The sequence below is a fragment of the Achroia grisella genome, unplaced genomic scaffold (assembly GCF_030625045.1).
Source record: "Achroia grisella isolate CSIRO2021 unplaced genomic scaffold, CSIRO_AGI_Agris_v1 utg1063, whole genome shotgun sequence".
NCBI classification, from domain to species: Eukaryota; Metazoa; Arthropoda; class Insecta; order Lepidoptera; family Pyralidae; genus Achroia; species Achroia grisella.
Window position 1 is genome coordinate 848,647 of NW_026712567.1, and position 23,309 is coordinate 871,955.

The 23,309-nt window shown below is 31.9% G+C and overlaps 1 protein-coding gene across 2 annotated transcripts in view; it reads left to right on the forward strand.

The window, feature by feature from the left end:
• LOC131841245 (1-phosphatidylinositol 4,5-bisphosphate phosphodiesterase) overlaps positions 1 to 23,309 on the forward strand; it is an 83,296-nt gene that overhangs the window by 51,257 nt on the left and 8,730 nt on the right. The window contains exons 4-14 of one of the 2 annotated variants that reach the window (XM_059189535.1): positions 4,521 to 4,583; positions 5,313 to 5,450; positions 6,291 to 6,370; positions 8,750 to 8,986; positions 9,506 to 9,672; positions 10,846 to 11,056; positions 15,673 to 15,931; positions 20,602 to 20,781; positions 21,238 to 21,391; positions 21,761 to 21,918; positions 22,302 to 22,508. In XM_059189535.1, coding sequence (XP_059045518.1) covers positions 4,521 to 4,583; positions 5,313 to 5,450; positions 6,291 to 6,370; positions 8,750 to 8,986; positions 9,506 to 9,672; positions 10,846 to 11,056; positions 15,673 to 15,931; positions 20,602 to 20,781; positions 21,238 to 21,391; positions 21,761 to 21,918; positions 22,302 to 22,508 — 1,854 coding nt within the window. Of the gene's footprint in view, positions 1 to 4,520; positions 4,584 to 5,312; positions 5,451 to 6,290; positions 6,371 to 6,862; positions 6,943 to 8,749; positions 8,987 to 9,505; positions 9,673 to 10,845; positions 11,057 to 15,672; positions 15,932 to 20,601; positions 20,782 to 21,237; positions 21,392 to 21,760; positions 21,919 to 22,301; positions 22,509 to 23,309 lie in introns of both variants that reach the window. The other variant, XM_059189527.1, reaches the window with a different exon arrangement.

Here is a 23,309-nt window from a genome sequence, read left to right on the forward strand (position 1 = left end):
ATGTCATGCGAAATTGAAATGAATAGTTGCACGACCTAGTGTGTTTCTTTTGTTTAGTCTTTTACTTTCTTCATGAGAGTTTTATGGCGGAGTCCTTGATGTTGTCAGAAAGATTCAAAGAGTTGACTTCTTAAAATTTCAAAGCATATAGCTGTGAATTGATTATTATTATTATAAAGATTTATACTAAATTAAATGAATATGTTTCTATGCTGTCGTGTGATTTCATGCGCGTAAACTGTATTTGTAAATTATATAATATTACGAATATAGTATATTCGGTAATACATGGAAAAGTATTACCGAATATTATATTCGTTAAAACATTTGATGCTATAATCATAATAATTTCTAAATTTAAAATGATACATTTATCCTTAATTGACACTTACATAACTTATACAAGTCAATTTTTTTTCCATATCTTGCAGTTTTAGTTTCAAATTCAGTTGAGAAAGTCTAACACGGAACTCTACTTCAGTTTCTAAATGAACATATTTTTTTGATATAATTATTAATTTTGTTCCTACGATTAATTAATGGGCCCATTAATTTACTGTACGATCTTATTGAGTATTATATTACAGTGAATGTTTACAATTATCCAGGATTTTATTACGGAATGAGGTTTATCCTTAATGTAAAGTTAAAAAGGTCTCCATTCAAATTCATCATTGAGAGATAATTAAGTCCGTATTCACTAATTACTAGTGCCTATATAGTGGAAATAACAACGCACCTTCACGACTAATAATGCATTGGCAAATGTCAAAGTAAACGTAACACTTGAATTCATTCGCCATTCCCTTATTTTTCTATATATTTTCTGACTAACGTGGCGTGGCTGCCGCTGTCTCTTTCTTTCTTCTCTCTGGTTAATTTGCACTCAGCGGAGAGTTAGTCAGCCATAAAAATCGAGACACCAAAATTTCTATTTGGTGTAGATCAGATTTATACTCACGAACTTTCAGTCTAAGTCCGAGAATTAACTATTAGGCTACGACGCTTTCACAATTATCTACTTAAATATATTTACCGTCACATATTAGACAATGACAATGTACAGTGTATCCTCAGCTAACATTACACATACGATCGATAATCCCAGGAGATATATGAGCAAGATAAAGTCGCGGCTGTCGGCTCACCTTGTAGCTAGGAGGATTACAAACAGTGATCACTGTATGCTTTAAGAGATTACCTATTAGTCACTCCAAAGGGGTTTAAATTAACCTACAAATAGGGCTGCTAACATTAAGAAATTTAATTTTACTATACACGAGTAGGAATGTAGTGAAAAGAAGAAAATGATTGACTGATGTATCAACAAACGGTCCAAATCGCTAAAATTAGAAATGTACTGAAATTCTTCATAAAACATTTCTTCTATAAGTTATCTATATATACATTGAACCAAAAGTATTCATTTTAATTCCAACTATTAGTGTACTGCTATGTATATTGTAATCTGGCAAATCCAAATCGTTTTAAATTTAGAAATTTTCAGGATCTATTCCAAAAATAATATATCCAAAACTGTTGCTATTCAAAATGACAGTGTTCAACTCAACACTACCTTGCTTATCGAACAATTTCGGAAACTTACTACTTATTGCGTTTAATTTGACAGATTCCAAAAAAAAAAGTATATGCCAGCCCAAGGACTGATTGTATCCGGATATAAATACAAAAGCCGATGCTTACAATATACGGAATTAATAAACAACACGACATTACCTACAGCGACAGTAATAAGATGTGACGATGACAATGAAACATGTCGTGTTCCTCGGAAATTATGGGAACATTAAGATTTCTTCCCGTATAATGAAATAGCGTCTTTTATTTGTCGTAAATGGAAAACGTGAGAATAATGAGCGATGATGTTTCGGTTCATTTTTTATTCACAGAAATAGGGATGGAAATGTAGGTGCATATACTTTGATTGACCAATATTTATTCCGTTAGATTTTAAAATCATTACAACTATGAATTATATTTTTTTATGTATGACCGGGATTGTCATCCCGGATAACACAAAAATCAGGCTCATGTGATAATGAATAATAAACGTCGCTTATACATACGAGTATATGTGGAAAACACCACGAACGTCACCATGTGAGGTCCACTCTTGTGTTGCTATTTTGGAGGACTAAATTGTCTTGCTTCCATGCCCTGTAATTTCACCGTTTTAACTCTATTTTCGGTCAATATTTATTAAAAAATGGTTGGCGGCACATGTTTCAATATCTATCATATATCATGTGAGACAGAAGTATTTACGGAAGACTAAACAAATAAACCTTCTAAAAACGAAGGAATCCTTTAAATAATAAAACCGAGTCAGATCGGTTGCGAGTTTAAGAAAATTGTAAGTAGCACCTACTGCAAGACGATACTAACAAATAATAATTACAACAAATAATGTCTACATATTAACGATCCATTTTTTTTAGAATGAACATGTAACTTCGAAGAATTCTATTTCACATTTTATATATCTGATATGGATGAATGGACATGCATCGCAGTACCTATGTATACATCTATACCACACCTATGTATATTTGCGATAAGTCGAATGCGTCCGACAGTTGCAATCTCGATTGAAACTAGATCTAGTTACGTCTATACTTCCGGAGCTGTCATAAACTAGGTCGTCGATTCTATTCCCCGCTTATTGATTTGAAGTGAATGCTTGTGCCGTAGTTTGTGATACGAATGCATTAATGAAAATAAATATTATTTTCTCTAAAACCTTTTGTTATGTCAATGTGTAAATTAAAATAAATTTTGAATCAATGAACAACTGAATGTGGTACAATATATATACTGTAAAAAAAAACGTAACAACATATAAATGAAATTGGACATGGATGTAATTCAACCAGTATCTAAATATTATCCTTATAATATTCTTGACTATCACGTTTATACTAAAGAAATATAAGTAGGGGACATCCGGGATAGCTTGATATGAAATCTTTATATCGGTTACGTACGTAATAGAAAAATAAATAGAAGACCAAATAAACCCTATCAATTGCAAACAGAAAAATCGAAATTTTGGCGAAGATATCATAGAATACGCACGTAATAAAAAATATAATAAAATTACATATTTGGAAGTTAGTTGAATATAGGACACGAGTATTTACCGCCAAAAAGCCCCAAAGGATTGTCCTTCGTCTGCACAACTGTACCCTCAAAACTGATTTAATCCCATGGCTATACCCATCCATATTATTTACCGTAAAAATTTAAAATGTACACCCCATTACACTGTGTAGTCGCACCTGAGTTACATTTTAGATTACATGAATACATTATTTGGTCCGTTTCACCGTTCCGACGAAGGTTTATGGGCGAACAGGTGCTAGACCCAGGAATGTTTTATCAAGAAAATTAAAGTTTTCTAGGTATCTGTTTTGAGGTGTACGCATAACAGACAATTTCAATATTCCACATTCACTCATGTTATTTAATGCTGAATTTAAATACTTACATATGTCAAAACGTTTTACATAAATATATTAAAAAAGGTTAAATTATAAGGATACTTTTATGGCTGTAAAAAATTACCATAAATAGTACTTTTATCCAGTTCCAGTAACGTAACGAAATGTTTGCACATAATATATCTAAAACAGTCGAAAATAAATTGAAAATTATTTTTATTTTGTCATTTGTCGCTAAAAATATATTGTGAGTCATAAACAGAGGAGAAAATATGTGTAGGTATACTGAAGCGTGTTACATAAATAATTTCCTTGAGGCAACATCCTCACAGGACGTTTGCGTGCAGTCAACCTAATTTCCTTTCAAGACATTTACTGTCTACGACGAGGAAACAATGTTGCTACTGAATAATAGTGGTCTTAGGAATGAATCTGCCTTTGTGATCAAGTTACAGAATAATTTAAAGTTAAAACGGCAAACTTAATGAGAGTGATAGTTATTTTATATATGAAAGAGAAATGGCAAGTAAATAGATGGAAGGTAGTAACCGTCACAAAGTATGTTACGACTACTATAAGTTGTAACACAGTAAAAATTTACGTTTCCCACTTTGTATCTCATAAAGTCACTGTCATATCTCAGCGTTCACCCGCGATATTATCGTTGAAAGAGGCACCCACGCAGACAAATTTCTACAAAGTTCGAGTACTTAATAGTTAAATACATAAATATATAACATAATCTTTCCTAAATTTTCCCAAGATAGTACAGTACTACCGTGTGAACAGTTGAAACAGAATGTATAATGTATATACGAGGGTTGACAAGACAAGGATAAGTGACCTACATGATTTTTAGTCTGGTATCATTGTTCCCATTACCGGAAAGTCAATCAAAATACAAATTTATATACAATGGTTATTTGATATCGACCAGACTCGAATTACGATCATTCGGACTAAATCCGGCTAATTATGAAGCTCTTCATACGACAAAATTTGTATGTAAATTACATTTTAATTAATGTCGTAACTCAACTGATTGTTACTTTGTTCCAGGACGGCGATGTGATAGAACTGTGCCAAGTCAGCGATGTGAGGTCGGGAGGTGTTCCATTAAAGGTAAGGATAATGATAACGTTCCACGGGCGCTACGCGTGACGTACTCCTTGCAAACCTTTGATAATGTTTCCTGATGCGAAACAAAATCGTCAATGAAATGAAAACGGCATGCTCCAATGGCCTAGAACAAATTAATGAGATTGTTTGTTGTAAACACGAGACTTAAGACTTAAAGTCATCAAATACGAAATAAGAAATATTTATGAAGGCATTATGAGCAACTTATTATTTTAAACAATCTTAAGTATATTTTTTATTCAGCAAACCAACCATAAAGAATTGTTTGGTAAATATATCAACAAATATTAAAACGCAACAAAAAGAGTTTTATAGGTCAAAATTAACATTTCCAGGGTTTTCTTCCCAGGTCCTACCCACTTTTAGATTTCATTAAATATTAATTTATATAGGCAATCGCATATCACTATCTACATCTGCATTTGTATATATGTTTAGATTTTGTTTTCTATACCTACTCCATAACACTGAGAAGTGAATAGAAAAACTACTGGTCGTATTTTGATGAAAGATGCCTACAAGAAGCCTAAAAGAGAAACGCCAGCTTTTAAACAATAAAAGAATTAGCAAAATAACAAAAGATCAGGTTGAGAATGTTTGAACACAAAAATTACAATCGAATTGAAAGCCTCCTTTTTGAAGTTGGTTGACAATTTATGAACATTCTTTATTACTTTTTTAAAACATATACTATTATTTTTCTTCTTTTAGGAGTCGAAATTGAGCTCCAGCCTTCAAAACAAACACGGTGAAAGCTTAGAAGATAAGTCTCTAACTATATGTAGTGGCACAGATTACATCAATATCAATTACCAGCACGTTGTTTGTCCTGATGCTGCCACCGCTAAGGTTAGTGACTATTATCCTAATCAGGCATTACGCTATTAGGCAATTAGTCGATAAACTATTGCTACTAAAACGTATTTATAGTGCGGTACTTTGAACTAACTGACCAACTTGTTACTTTTAAAAGTTTCACTAGTTCCATCCATGCAGTATAACAACTGAACCACTGCTTTAGAAATGTTAACTACTATAAGAATATTAGATATTAGTAGTATATTAATGTTAGTGAATTGTAAGTGTTATATTATATCAATTTGATATTAGTTTTTTTTAAGTATAGAACAATAAGGAAATACCGTATGTAATATCTTATACATAGATTCTACATTACAATTTTTCAAACTTCGTATTTATTGGTTTGACTGTAGATGCAGTCTTTATTAATAAAATATTCCATACATATATAGATCCTTTCATTAGAATTTCTTATAAGTATGCAAGATAAAGGACTGGGATGGAATTTAATATGTTCTTAATCTAACAGTACATTTAATTAAAAAAATATCAGCTTCTGGACCTTTCTTTATAGATATAATGATATTTCTAACTAATATTCAGATATTGAATTTACTGCTGATGTTAAAAAGATCAATTGTAAAGAAGTTGAAAGTATACATCATATATAAATGGAAATGACGACTGAATGGATGGATGTACGAAAGATGATTTAGAAAACTGTTTAAGTATGACGCCTAATCAGGCGTCATACTTAAACCATACTTAAGAGGAAGACATACTGCGTTACCCTTGATTTAATACGACAAATAGCTAGGTGTTAATAAATTATTCTTTTTTTATATAATATAATACTAAAATTGTTAAAATTCCCAACGCTTTCAAAAGGTCTGGTTGGAAGGTCTAAGGAGGATCACACACAATGTAAAAGCCAACAACGTTTGCCCCATGACCTGTTTAAAGAAACAGTAAGTCTCTGGCATGTTTCAAATGAAGCATGGCTTACAAGAGTATCAGTCTTAACTTGGTGTGTGTAGTCGATGTTAGGTTTGGGTTTTATTGCGATACTTTAAATGGCTTGCATACCTTTTAAGTTTTTATAATTTTGTGTTGCGTGTGACTTGCGCATTATTTTGTAATATATTTGTTTTACAATATAATATTATAAACCCGTTATTAATAATAACTAAAGTTGCTTACAAATTTATTTTAATTATTTAATCACTTTTTTCTAATAATGAAAATAGCATGAAAGAAAATCATGAAACATTTCAATAACTAAAATAGATTTGGATATGTAGAATTTATATCGAATCAAATACATTGGGGTCAATACATACAAACTTGACACCCGATTTTAATGTTTAACTGTTGAACAATAATTTCTAAAATAAGCGCAAGTCATGTGTGTAGTACGTAAATGCATGTTTATTTCTTTCCTTATTTGCTTTTTGCCAAAGGTGTGGAAGGAGGGTCTCCGTGCCATCACTCACAACAACAAAATCAACAATGTCTGTCCAAGGACCAACTTAATGAAACAGTACGTAGAAATTATACTTTGTGTCTTCCCACTAACACTATTTGTATACTTTATTCTTCAGATATTGCAGTCTCTGGTTAAAACAACGCTGGCAAAACTTGAAATGATCAGTGATATTACCCTACGTTTATAAAATAGGTTGTAATAGATTGAAAAACGACCACTCTTCGCTTTATAATGAAAAATAAGCATCGATTTTCTCGCCCTTTCATTTTTCTATAGATAATAATATATTTGTTGAATGTGATTGTATTTTTCTTTGTGCAAAAGTATGAAGTGTGTTGGTATCATAGTTTTTAAAGCATTCTGATTTTGTATAGTAAAATGTTTTATGATGTTTGTGGGATATTCGTATCTTTAATGCAACGGTTTTAAATCTTTTAATAAGGTAGCTTGATTAATGAATAAACGGGATGATGTTAGATTGACCTTAATTTTAAGATTGTTATAGGCTTCATCACGGCACTTTAAAACAAATACAGTAACCTTAAAAAATTAACAACTTGCGGAAGCTACTTCATTTTATTACTGTATTTAAGTATTAAAAGAAAGGTTTTTATAACATTTCCGTTCACTGGTTTACAAGTGGATATCTGTGGAAATTAGATAACAGTTTTACAAAATTTTAGCTAAACTTCTATGAATATATTTTCCAGAATTTCTCATTAAAGGAATGTAATTAACTACAATAGTGTCTGCAGTTTCTACCACACCCCTAGCTGCTTTAATTTACCAGCAGCAGTTTGCACAGTGTGCCCCAGTTTAGTTGAGTTTATAGTTCACGCTGCAATATACACTGTTTGCCTGACATGGCCTATAAATACATTACACTATCCTTTGACAAAGGCCTTTAGCAGAAATTATTGGATATTAGCTTTACCTTTTACCTGTTTTCCGGACCATAAATAAACATTGAATAGTTTGAGGTTTAATATTAAGTAGATATTTTATTTTAATACTGTACCTATATATGGACTTTGCAATAAAAAGGCAATAGTTACTTCATGAACAAACCAAATCTTTAGACTACCGAATCTGATTAGGATAGAATATCATTAGTTCGAAATCTTTTGGTTCTTTGTGTCAATCCACGTGTTAATTAGAAAGTCCATATGATAGTCAGAAAAGAAAAACAAAAATTACGTATTTGAAATTACAAACAAATTATTATTTAAAATAAGTAAATATGAGAAATTTATTATATTATATTTCTTTTCATTATGCATTTTAGGACGTAGATACATACATGAATAGCTAGCTTGGTAGATACATTAAAACATGTTTCAAATGATCTGCAATATCATTTTCTGAACTGAGAAATTGAGTGTCCAAATCCAAATTTTTATTTTGTAGTTCAATTAATAAAAATAGTTAATATAGCTTTTATTGCTTGTAAATATAGCTGCGATTTCAGTAAATGTTCGGCGCTTAACAGTTTATGCTGTTATTTTATAAAGTTTAATGTGTCTGGAATATCGATGTCTGTTAAAGGATAAACTTGAAACAATTTTTTTGTGATCTATATTAAGCGTTATGATAGGTACTAAGTTATGTACGGATAGTAAACGAGTAGTGTGATTTTAATATGTCGATTTAAAACAAAGAAACTGGTAGTAATAGTATATATAGGACATGCTATTGCTAGGTTCCTTACGAAGATTGTTGTGAATACTATCATTAATTACGCGTATTAAGATTTTGGCAAATAATCTAAAGAGAATTAATCGTTTTTTATGACCGTCAATATTTTGAACATAACAAGCTTAATCTCTACATTTTTTCATAATTAAATAAATTTCCTCCCCAGTTGGATGCGTCTTTGTTTCCTGACTGACCCTCGCGGTAAGGTGCCTGTGAAGGTGGTAGCGAGAACTTTCGCCTCAGGCAAAACTGAGAAATTAGTTTATCAATGCCTATCTGAACTGGGTCTTCCATCAGGCAAGAATGATGTAATGGAGAAAGAAGCATTCACCTTTGACAAGTTTTATGCTTTATACCATAAGATTTGTCCAAGAAATGATATTGAAGAATTATTTAGATCCATGTAAGTACTAAATAATTTTCCGAAAAAAATTGTAACTTCATTTCTAAGAGTATTAAGATTAAGTGCAAATCCATTCAGTAACCAAAGAATCACGCAAATCGGCTTATAAATTCCTGAGGAATCGATGTCAACTTATTTTATACATCCAGAAAAGTAGAGATCCCGTCGAACCTATAATCTGCTTCTATTTTGATGTTGCTTAAAAAACAAATGTCTACTTGTATTATTATTGTATTATACTTGTATTATAATCATAGTGACTACTGTTATATTTACATAAACATTAGTATTCACGTATACATATTTCAAATAAAAAAATACAATGATTTCTATTAGATAAAGTATTTCATTCGTATCTTTATATTTAATAATCCAACATTTTTTCTACATATTTCAAGCCTAATCATTATAATTATTGGATAATCGACCTTAATGCAAGAGGTTAAAATTGTATTTCCAAAATTTATAAATTTTACATTTAATCAAGTGAAATATGTAAGTAAAATAATTCTATTATAGTACTCAAGGCAAATCAGATCAAATCAACCTGGACCAGTTCGTCTATTTCCTGAATGAAAAACAAAGAGACCCTCGACTGAATGAGATCCTATATCCACTATACGACGAGAAGAGAGCTGCAGAGATTATCAATACTTACGAACAAAATGAAGATGCTAGAAATGCAAGTAAGTGACTTTATGATCATCTCAAAATCTGTGTCTGTAAAATATTAGACATACTGCTTATTATATTAAGTCTAACAAAAATTGCTACATGTTTTTAATGTAAATTAAAATACATGTAATGCGCAAAAATATATTATTATCGGCACAAAATTGACACATAATCAATCAGATCTATATATCTGATTGATTGGATCGATCCACAGCTAGATATAAACAAATTGATTTAAAATTCTATTGTGTAGTTTCCCTTGTACAATAAACGAACAATCTGATCGAAACTAATCATAGACTGTAAAGTCTGTGTAAAGTTCTCGGTCTGACCTACATATTTCAGCAACCAAGCAGCTTGCTTTTTAAGTTGTATTTTGGTTGTAGCGATACTTTATTTATATTGATATTTTAGTCCTTTGGAATGGCAACGTATGGGTATCGCAAGTGTAACATTATAACATGATACACTGTTCATGTATACAGGCGACGGTTACCACTTACAATAACGTGGGCCGTCAGCTTGTTTGCCATTCAAATTTAGTTGTTCTTTTACTGATTTATTATAGAAAATAAATCAGTAAAAGAACAACTAAATGTGAGTTTTAATATAATAGTGCTTGCTTGTTTATTATTATCTGAACTTCTTTTGTTTTCTACTGTACATAGACAATTAAGTAAATTGGACTACATTAAAAATAATCCACTCTCAACTTAATTATTTTTAGGGAAAGGAAATTAAAGAGCCTATCGCTTTGTTACTTAATACTTTGCTTGGAATAATTGAGCACCAGCTCCCCTCTTATTGTCGTTTTGCATAGAAGATGCTTTATAAGTCATTTACCTAAAACGGACTAGTTAGACACTATTTGAAAACTAATATAAGGGGAAAAAATCACGATATGTATAGTTTGTATATATATTGTACCTACGCCTTCATGTCTTAAAAGCTTAATTCTAAAAATTATATTAATTATCAAATTATTAATATTTATAAATAAAACCACGTGGAATTGTTCCATTCCAATCCAATTCAACCATTTTAATTCCTAACAAGCAACTTCATACCACAAATTTTTAAAACATGTTTGATTGGACTTATATTTTTAATGCCTCATTTTTTAAGTTTTGGTATTGACGTATAAAGCTTTAATAGTGACGTATATACTTGCTTCCCTTTTACAGAATGCCTCACAAAAGATGGTTTGATCCGCTACCTCATGTCTGATGAAAACGCCCCTGTCTTTCTGGACCGGCTGGATAACTACATGGATATGGACCAACCTCTAGCTCACTATTACATAAATTCGTCACATAACACCTATTTGTCAGGAAGACAATTCGGCGGAAAGAGTTCAGTTGAAATGTACCGACAGGTCTTGTTGGCTGGATGTAGGTGAGTCCTTTGCCCAAATGTTTTATTTAATATTGTAACGAACTACTTGCCGTCAAACTACTTAATAATACGAAATGTACTGCAATAGTAGTATATACCCACGACCTCGTGTGTGAATATTTTGAGACCCCACGTATTGATGATAATTAGACGAAAAAAATAAGACGTTTAAAAACGATGTGACATGAGAATGAGATCTAATTACTGTATACCTAACCTTTATCGCGGCTTCATGTTCCTTATTAACCATACTAAACTTGTTTTTATTATATCCAACCAAATAACGATCAACTAAGGTGACAATACGTAATGCCCATCCCATAGAAAACTCATGTATAAAAATGGTCCGCCTAAAAATCAATCATGTAAACAACTGTATGCATTATGGCGTATTTATAAGTGGTACTTCAAAACATACTATACATATATATTGAGATGGACAATTAAAAATAAATGTGCTTGCTAAATTTCATAATACCCGCTACGTAGTTTCAAATTTGAAACTTCTGTAAAACGGCATAGAACATCAAATCGGTTCAATAACCAAGTAAATGTTGAAACTTCCCAAGTGCTTACCGTGGCAATTAATAATCCATCACTTGAAACTTCGCGGTTGTTCGACGTAATCCAGGGACCGGTTGAAACTCGTGAAATAATCGACTCTAATAACAAGCTGATTAGATCAATTAAGAAAATAAAAGCCACGCGAATGTTGGTATATAGGGCTATTTCAACTTTCTTACAAGTAAGGGAATGTTTTTTTTCTTGAATATAAATACTTAGTTTACAAATATAGACACATAGGTTATAAATTTTATACTATCTAATATAAAGCCTGTATTCACAAGCAATCCCTAAGAAAACCAAACTGCCGTCAAAAAGATCATTATTGAAAAGGACCATAAAAGCATTCGTGAATATCATACAAACTGAATTACAAATTGTATATAGTAATAATTAATTGTAATAATAAGTAATTGTATTTTATAGTACAAATTGTATTTCATAATATCATAAAAACCCCTGAACTACTGAACTGTAGTTGTTATAATCCTTACTAATATTATAAATGCGAAAGTAACTCTGTCTGTCTGTCTGTCTGTCTGTCTGTCTGTCTCGCTTTCACGCCAAAACTACTGAACCGATTTAAATGAAATTTAGTACGCAGATAGTCTAGACGCAGAGGAAGGACATAGGCTACTTTTTAATGCGTAAAAAGGGTTGTAAGGGGTTCAAAATGGAAATACAAGGTTATCTTTATGCGGTTGAATCCTTATTCGTCATCTTTTCATTTCACTAGCTAACAACCAATCAACACATCGCGTGCGTTTGGGCCATTCGCCATCTTTTCATTTCACTAGCTAACAACCAATCAACACATCGCGTGCGTTTGCGCCAATAAGGTATCCATCACAGAGAACAAAACCACAGATAACATAATGTAAAACGAAACATCTTGCCGGAAACATGACGTTGACGTTTAGTGAAAATATTGTTTTTTGACACTTTTTTATGATAAAATCGTATATCGTGTGTATGTGTTTTTTCTTTAAACCTGAAATTGGCCGATTGCGAGACAAATTTGGCGATTTTTTTTATTAATTTGTTTTACGGCTCTGGATACAAGCCCAGTTTAGCCCAACTTAAAGTTTTACAATATAAATTACAAAAATTAAAGTCAATGTCCAATGTTGAATAATAATAAATGACAAACTTAAAAAAAAAATTTAATAACAATCACAATTTCTTCACATTTTATTATTTACATTTTTTAAAGAATGTTGTGGTGTGGCACTATCCGAAATTAAATTATTTACTCATTTTTGTAGGTTATACAGAAATAATGTGTGGGTGTTTATTTAAAAAGCATTAACACAAAAATAATAAAGTATAGGTATTAATAAATATATGGTTGTTGTATCAAAATAGAATTTTCTTATTTTTCACTAAAATAAAAACTAACTGTCTTTTTTATAAAATAAATGACCTTTTCATTGTGCCATATATTATGGAACTATTTAAATTATTTAGCTGATTGTAAGAAACAAAATGTTGGTTTGTAGATTAATACTGTAAAATTATTATTTGTACGGAAACAATAAAAATATATTTTTGTGCTGCGACAAAAACTAATATTATAAATGTGAAAGTAGCTCTGTCTGTCTGTTTCGCTTTCACGCCAAAACTACTGAACCGATTTGAATGAAATTTGGTATACAGATAGTCTAGAACGGACCTGAGAACGGACATAGGCTACTTTTTAATGCGAAAAAAGGGTTGTAAGGGGTTAAAAGGGGGGATGAAAGATTGTATGGAAGAATCGTCATTTTTGAAGCTAGAAGCTTGAAACTTATTTTTGAGGCTGTTGATTAAATATAAATAAAAATGACATTCAATGTTTGTAAAAAATTACCGTTAAGGGGGTAAAGTAAAATAGGGGATGCAAGTTTTTATGTAAATTCGTCATTTTTGAAGCTAGAAGCTTAAACTTATTGTTGAGACTGTTGATTAAATAGAAATACATATGACATTCATTGTTTGTAAAAAAATTACCCTTAAGGGGCTAAAATAAAATAGGGGATACAAGTTTTTATGTAAACACGTCATTTTTGAAGCTAGAAGCTTGAATCTGATTGTTGAGACTGTTGATTAAATATAAATACATATGACATTCATTGTTTGTAAAAAAATTAGCCTTAAGGGGGTAAAATAAAATAGGGGATGCAAGTTTTTATGTAAACACGTCATTTTTGAAGCTAGAAGCTTGAATCTTATTGTTGAGACTGTTGATTAAATATAAATACATATGACATTCATTGTTTGTAAAAAAAATACCCTTAAGGGGGTAAAATAAAATAGGGGATACAAGTTTTTATGTAAAATCGTCATTATTGAAGCTAGAAGCTTGAAACTTATTTTTGAGGCTGTTGATTAAATATAAATAAATATGCCATTCATTGTTTGTAAAAAAATCCCTTAAGGGGTAAAATAAAATAGGGAATGCAAGTTTTTATTCAATTCGTCATTTTTGAAGCTAGAAACTTGAAACTTATTTTTGAAGCTGTTGATTAAATATAAATAAATATGACATTCATTGTTTGTAAAAAAATTACCCTTAAGGGGGTAAAATAAAATAGGGGATGCAAGTTTTTATGTAAATTCGTCATTTATGAAACTATTTTCATTGGTTCTTTTGGGGTAGATTTTTAAATACCCCACTAATGTTATAACTGTGAAAGTAACGCTGTTTGTCTTTCTGTCAGTCTTACGCTCCAAAACAAAATAAAAATTTAAATGAAATTTGGTACACTGTTAGTTTACACCCGGACAAAGAATATAGGGTACTTTTGAATGTGAAAAAAGGATTGTAAGGGGGTTGCAATGGTACGCTGTATGGAATAATAGTCATTTTTTAAAACTAGAAGTTTGAGACTCATTTTTAGGCTGTTTTTTAAATATCAATAAATATGACATTCAATGTTTGTAAAATTTTTACTCTTAGGGGGAGGGGGGTAGTACAATAAAATAGAGAATGAAAGTTATTGTGGAAATTTGCTGTTTGTGTGGTTGTGGAAGCTAGAACGATTAAACTTTTTTCTTTGTCTTTTTAGGGTTAGTTTATTAAATACCTTACTGATATTATAAATGTGAAAGTAACTTTGTCTGTTTGTCTCGCTTACACGCCAAAATACTGAACCGATTTAAATTGAAATTTGAAACAGACATAGATAGACTAGATCCTGAGAAAGGACATAGGTTACTTTTTAATGTCAAAAAGGGTTGCAAGAGGATTGAAAGGGTAGATCCAAGGTTATATAGATGTATCGTCATGTTTAAAGCTAGAAGCTTGAAATTTATTTTTTAGCCTATTGATTAAATATTTATTTTTACTTTTTATCATTTTTGAAGCTAAAAATGTATGAAATGATGTATGAAACGATGAAACTTATTTATTTGACTTATATTGTGTTAATTGAGTTAAATATTTTTTCATTATTTACGCGGACGAAGTCGCGGGTACAGCTAGTTATATAGAATTTTTATTTTAATATTTAATATAATATTGTTAGGCTCTGTGCCTATACAGCCATGCCATGGACGTCACAAAATAATTATAAGAATTTAGTTACACTTTTTATATATGTGTATGTACATCATATTTACTGAAATTGCAATACTGAATACAGATGAAGAATTGAGGAAGGAGTAAGAAGTGGCTATACTTCTTACTCCTTCCTCATTCCCTTGGGTTTTTTTCTTTTGTAATGCAAAAAGCATTAAATTTATAATCCAATTTTTTATGACTCTAGACCATTTGCACTTTTACAGTTACTACTTTTCCATTGTGCGTGAATAAGTCAGTTTATTGCTATTTTTATGTTATATCCTTAGAGTATGCTTGCATTGTAAGAATCATATCCAGGTTCCGCTGGACGGTCTGTATCAAAAGTGGAGTTCAATCGGTGTGTTACACACCCCTACACCCCGTCTTCTTTGGAAATGCGCCAATTAAATTTCCTTTTAGCATGGATGGTGTTTTTTGAACCTTATGACGTGAGACTACTCTTAGACATAATTAAAAAAATAATTGAATGAGTTATTTTTTCGGCACACAGATGTGTAGAACTGGATTGCTGGGACGGGAAAGGCGAAGATGAAGAACCAATCATCACCCACGGAATGGCAATGTGCACAGATATTCTTTTCAAGGATGTTATTTACGCTCTACGAGACACGGCATTTGTAACGTCAGATTATCCAGTCATTTTGTCGTTTGAGAACCATTGCTGCAAAGCCCAACAGTACAAGCTAGCAAAATACTGTGATGAAATTCTTGGTGATTTGTTGCTGAAGGAATCAATCGCTGAATATCCGGTGAGAATTTATTTGTAGATATATATTCATCTGTGAAAATATTAACCTACCTTTAGTTTCTCTTGGATTATTATTATATTTTTATAGAACCAGGTTAATCCGATCTGTGATTGTTATCTAGAGAATCACAGTACTCACTACGTTTCAAAAAGACATATGCAACTATGCAAGACAGTTTTGAAGGGTTTTACGAGGAAAATTGGAATAAAAGAATTTTACGTCTTTACAGAACAACTATTATATTTAGACAGCCCTAGTGACACCCTTTTAAAAAACAAAAAAACAAATTAATTTCTTCTTTTTTACACTCTCTTCTAATTTTCACACGCGTGAGAATTATTTCTATAACTACAGTACATGATACACTCTACACTACGCCACTTCGCCTTAACAGAGAGAATTTATGTTTATCAAACTTTATTTTATTTAAGGCTTTTGTAAATATATCTGCTATTTGCAGTTCTGTTGGACAATAATCAATGCTAAATTCATTATTAATATACAATTCATGGATATAGTGGTAACGAACATCTATGTGCTTAGACCGTTTATTAAATACGCCCGTCTTAATCAAAGCAATAGCACTTTGGTTATCTATTTTAAATAACACGTCTTCTGGTTTAGCGTTTAGTTCGCCTAAAAGCGTCTTGATATACATAGTATGTTTGCAGCACTCTGCTGCCGCAATGAACTCCGCTTCTGTAGAAGACAATGCTACTATAGGTTGCCTTCTTGAGCACCAGGCAATTGGTCCATCACCAAGTTTAATAACATATCCTGTAGTACTTTTCCGAGTTTCTAAGTCACCCGCATAGTCAGAGTCACAAAATGATGTTAACTTAAGATTGGAATCGAACCTGTAACACAAACCATCCTCTATGGTACCGGAAAGGTATCTAAAGATTCTTTTAACTGCTACTATGTCCCTTTTCTGAGGATTCTCCATATTTCTACTAGCTTTATTGACAGCAAACGCTATATCCGGTCTAGTTCTTGTTGACAAATATAGGAGACTGCCTACAGCTTCTCTATAAGGGTACATCAACTTTTCCTCTTTGTCACACTCTACTTCTCCCTCTCCTGCGGGTGTCTGGGCATGTTTGCACTTATCCATATTAAACTTCTTTAAAAGTGATTTGGTGTATTCAGTTTGTGTTAGATGCCATCCTACATTATCTGCTTTTAATTCCATACCCGAATACCACTTAGGTTCAGAACACGATGTAATCTCGAATTTCTCGTTTAGTCTAAACAACAACTGTGTTAAGTCTTCTGCTTTACCAATGATTAGTCCATCGTCAACATATATAGCTAAAAGAACTGACATTTCTTGATTTTTATAAATACAAGGTTCGTTTCTTACTTGACTAAATCCCAATTCTTTTATTTTTTCGTAAAATTTTTCATTCCACCTTTTTGGAGATTGTCTAAGTCCGTATAACGACCTCACTAATTTAAATACTTTATTTTTAGAATCGCAATGAACTCCCTTAGGAATTTTCATATATACCTGTTCATCATCACGCAACTTACCATTGAGAAAGGCTGTTTTTACATCAAACGTCATAATATTGTAGTTTTTAGCTGCGGCAATGGCGAACAATGTTTTTATTGCGGTCTGCGATGCAACTGGACTAAATATATCGTCGTAGTCTACGTCTTGTTGTTCATTACCTCTTACGACTAATCTTGCTTTGTATTTACCATCTTCTTTAATTCTGAATACCCATTTATTAGTTAATATTTTATGACCATATTATTAAGATTGATCTACTATTTTCCAAACATTATTTTCTTCTAAAGAATTTAGTTCACTTTCGATTGCCCTTTCCCACTTCTCTTTTTCAGGACTTTTTAATACTTCTTCGTAGGTTAGCAAAACATAGTCTTCATATTTTTCTGGTAGCTTTCTTGTCCTTTTTTCCAGACTTTCTTCTGGTTCTGTGTGATCTGTTATTTCTTCACAAGTAGATCCTACTACAAAATTGTCTTCAAACAATCGTGCGTTAATTTCCTCATTGTTCTCTTTTTCTATTTGATCTATTTCTTCTGTTTCATTGTTTATTTCAGTTTTTACTATTTTGTTATTTTGATTTTCCTTTTCATTTAAGTATGTATTTACATTTACTTTTTCTTGTTTTTGAATTACTTCACTATCATCATTTTTAATGTTTCTTTTTACAAAAGTAATATCTCGGGCTACAATAACTTTTCTTTTTATATCATCCCACAGTCTGTATCCATTATTTGTATATCCTATCATTCTATATTTTACTGCTCTAGCATCCAATTTCTTACTAGGTGGCAATATCTTTGCAAACGCATCACACCCAAATTCTCTAACATTCGAAAGATTTGGTAACCTTCCATACCATAGTTCAAAAGGTGTTTTATTATTTATTGATTCACTTGGTAATCGATTCAGCAGATATACACTGCAATAAAGAGCTTCGCCCCACATTTCTTTTTTCATTTCAGACATGTATAGCAAAGAACGAATCTTTTCGAGTATAGTTCTGTTTAGACGTTCGGCTTTTCCGTTTAATTGAGGGCAGTATGGTACAGAGTAGTCTAATTTTATTCCCTTTTTAATGCAGTAACTTTTAAAATTGTGTGAAGTATATTCACCACCATTGTCACAACGAATTGTAACAACTTTTAAATTGGATTCTCGTTCTGCTTCTGCAATAAAATTCTTTAAAAATGTTGTAACTTCGTCCTTAAATTTTAAGAGATACACTTTAGTGTAGTGGCTATAATCATCTAAAACAGTTAAAAAATATCTATAACCATTCCACGTTTCCGTTTGTAAAGGGCCACAAACATCTGTGTGTATTATTTCAAGTTTCTTACTGGCTCTAGTTCTTACGGTTTTGAATGGTAACCTTCGTTGTTTGGCTCTTATACATACTTCACAACTCGTCATCATACCTTTTTTATTTTCTATTTTTACGCCGTTTACTACATCAGGTAAAATTTTTAAAATATTCTCACCTGGGTGTCCTAATTTTCTATGCCAATTTTCAGCCGAGTTATCATTTTCTTCATTAGACAAGTATGCCTGTTCTTCAAATTTTATTTGTTTATCCAGTTTTACTACAAATAAGCCTGAATCTTCTTTTTTACCAGCTATTATTTTACCACAGCTCCGAATTTCTACGCCATGTCTATCAAATAATACGGTACCACCGTTTTTAACAATCTCTGGAACAGATAGTAAATTACAAGAAAGGTCTTGCACACATAAGACGTTCGTTACATCACATTCTGTTCCTATAAAATCACCTACATATTGCGATACCATAGTCGCATCTTTTTTAGCTATACCAACATCAATAGATTTGGATTTAATATTTGAGAGTAAAGTTTTGTCGTTGACCATATGTACGGTACAACCAGAATCAAGAACAAAATTTGTTCTCTCACTTATAACATTGTTACTTGCGGCTAAGAGCGCAACTTTATTTTCGTTTTTATTTTTCCGAAAAAAACAATCTTTTTCTTTATGATTTGATTTCTTACAAATTTTACAAAATAATAAATTCCTGCAAAATTTTGCTATATGACCAGTCTTATTACATTTAAAACACATTAGTAGAATACGAGCTAGATGCCTGACCGTTACCTGTATTTTTACGTATTCTACCTTTATTTTCAGCAGCTAGGGCCACTGATTGTATATTCTTATTTTTTCTTTCTTCTTCTTTTACTAATCTTATTCTTAAGTTCTTTAGCGTTCTTTCTTCTATAGGAGAACTTTCCCAAGCTGTTACGAAAGATTGAATGGTAGTTGTCTATATTTGAAAGAATGTTTAGTATTTTAGATTCTATCATTGCATCATCAAATGGCATTTTTAATTGTGTCAGTCTATGTATTAAATTTTCAAGCTTTGTAAAATTTTCATCCATGGATGTCATTTTCAAATTTATAGTTGTAAAAATCTTGAAGCAAATTCATTTTTTTCGTTCTTCTGTGCCTTCAAAAACATCACATAGTACCTTAAACATTTCGTATGCAGTTGTGCATTGGAACAATTGAGTTTTATGCTTTTTTGATACACTTTGCAGAATAATATGTTTTGTCATAGCGTCTTTACCTGTTTGTATTTTTTCCTCAGTATTGTCTGCATTATCGATATATTGTAATAGACCTTTTGCTTCGAGAAGAATTTTTATTTCAAATTTCCATAGCTGAAAGGAAGTGACATCGTCCAAAAGACAAATTCGGTGAATTTCTTCAGCCGTTGCGACTGCCATTTTTAATATTTTTACTGTTGTTCTACACTATTTTTATTTCTGTATTATTTATTTTTACTTATTATTTGCTCTGATAGCCCATAACCTGAAGTTTCACCTGCAATAAATCTCATTACATAAATTTTAATAAAAAATATAACCTATGTGTTATTCTGATTAAGCTATGTTACTGTAAAGTTTAATCATCCGTTTCAAAATCCGTTCACTAGTTTTTGCGTGAAAGAGTAGCACAAACTTTCGCGTTTCTAATATTATTAAGACTGTTGTCGTATTTCTACATCACAGTAATGCAAAGAAGGTAGTAGTGAATTGTTAGTAAAAATTGCGTTTCTCCCGCTATAACTTTTTTGCAAAATTTATTTTATATTATCATCATACATCATACATTGACGTTCTGCTCGGCATTATTTCAGTTGGATCCAGGCGTTCCACTACCACCGCCTTCGGCTTTAAAACGAAAGATCCTAATCAAGAATAAGCGACTGAAGCCTGAAGTAGAGAAGCAAGAGTTGGAACTGTTCCGCCAAGGTCAATTCGTCATTGAGGAAGAAGAGAAAGAAGATGCCTCGGCCATCGCTATACCAGATAAAAAGGTTGGTTGATAGTTATTTAATTCTTTTTTATGAAAAAAATAAATAATATTTGTTTACAAGATATATCATAAAGTATAAACGGAGGATGCAAGATATCTATACTCATATAGACTAGGATACAGAGTATTTGCTAGGGCAAAGTCGTTTCAATGAAGGGGCTTATTCTAATGATACTACCAATTTAAGATTCGGCCAGCAAACTGCTGTACTAAAAGAACAGCACTTTTGTGGCCTTACTTTAATTCTAATATATGTAGAATTGTAGGTAGAATACATTATACGCTGTCGGGGCTCCAGACAATAATAATTGGATGAAGATAAGAACGCATTGTGACGTATTCACTAAGAATTAACTTTTAGAACTCATTACTAAGAATCCTGTTGCGCAACGCATAAATCCTAATGAAAATCTGTTTAAAATAGAAATTACCTTATCACTCTATTATGTTTTTGCAGCCGGAAGAGATAGTGGCAGAAGCGGCTGTAGCGGGTGATGACGCGCCCCCACCAGTTGCATATACCGGATCCACTACCAATGTCCATCCTTGGCTTTCTTCCATGGTCAACTACGCCCAGCCCATCAAATTCCAAGGATTCGAAGAAGCAGACAGTAAGTCTCATTACCAATCTTGTAATTTTCATAATTTCTTTTATTTCATATTTAGTTCTTGTGAGTGGTGAAATGTGACTTCTGTTTGAATATCGATGGCACTGGGTACTACTATTGGCTTGGCAAGATGTTATACTGAATAAAAGCATTGATAACGAAATTCGTAATCATAAAATATCTCTCGTTATTTTTTAGGACATTTCTCATTCCTACTATTTCCTTATATTTTTTTATTATTCAAACTTTAGTAAATCGTAATAAAATTTCAAATGAGTTATCACATTTCTTCATGTACCTACTCGTATATTATATTCAACATAAAAAAACTTTTCACAAACTTACAATTCAATACCTCTTTTGTTCTACCAGAGCGCAACATTTACCACAACATGTCTTCCTTCGCGGAGACAACTGGCATGAACTACCTGAAAACCCAAGCCATAGATTTTGTGAACTACAACAAGCGCCAGATGTCAAGAATTTATCCAAAAGGAACACGCGCAGACTCTTCCAACTATATGCCACAGGTATGCACGGTGTCAAGATACTTTACAACCGTATTCTTTACTTTACAACTAAGTTTAGTTTGTATTACTTTCACGTAGTTAGGTTACCTATATGATAAGAAAAAGAAAAGAAGAGAAATTGAAATGCTTTTTAGTAAGTCTCCTGTTATAGGGTTTTGAATATCAGTCTTTATAAAATGCACTTTTTGGTTTTTTACCCCATATTTTCACCTTATATTAAAATATTGTTGAATTAAGATATTGGTAAGATAGAATAAATGAACATTAAATGTATATTTTTTTCTTCATACTAAATTTCGCCAGGGGAATTCCCTGTAAGGCACCTACCACAAGAATATTATCAATTTTTTTTTAAAGATCACATAAAAAAACTTTTTTAACAGGTTTTCTGGAATGCTGGTTGCCAAATGGTGTCTCTCAACTTCCAAACATCAGACCTTCCAATGCAGCTCAACCAGGGCAAGTTTGAATATAACGGCAACTGCGGGTACTTATTGAAGCCAGATTTCATGAGGCGTGCTGACCGGAGCTTCGATCCCTTCGCAGACGCTCCAGTGGATGGTGTTATCGCTGCTCAATGCTCGGTTCAGGTTTGTTTAATGTCAATATTTTTTTTAACCAAGTTTTAAATCAGGAGTGGCTACTACAATCTCCCTGTATTATCAACATAAGCCCTAAAGGTGGGACTTCTCCAAAATTCTACTACTATACCGTCTTGTCCATTTATACCGGAACTTGCACGGAAGAACTCAAATTACACAATGTCACATGGTTATAACAGATATAATAGTTATCACAGGAAGAGATTGTTAGTAATGTGGACTGTTGACCCCGTTGCTAGCAATGTGTCATGTCAGGTTGACCTCCACGCGGTTCCCCCTGGAAACCATCGTGATAAATTCTTGGTGAATTTGTCACGATGGGCTAACTGAGCTCTGACCTCATGCTCATCTTATCATCCTTCACTGGTGCCTCGCCAGTGTAAACCGTTAGCGCAGACGGGTGCACCATTCTATTATCATCCATAAAAATAATAAAAAAAGTTATCACATAAAGTTCATTTAATAGTAGGAAATATATGTAATATACTTGAATATTGAGATTTGCTAAAGATATTTCAGCATGGTATTTAAAAAAAAAATAAGATCTAAGGATCTGGCAACGCGCATGCCACATCTCTTTTAGCGCGTACTTGAGTCCAGTAACTAGATACTTATGATGTTTGTCACTACTGTTGTGTAAAAGGAATTTACATACCTACTTATCTACTTAAATAAAGAAACAATACTCATAAAATATGTATTATTAACATAAGTTCTACCTAAAAGGCTATTCATAGTTTCCTAACCTGTGAAGCCTTTTACTTATATCCCATCTTTAGAAAGTTCTTT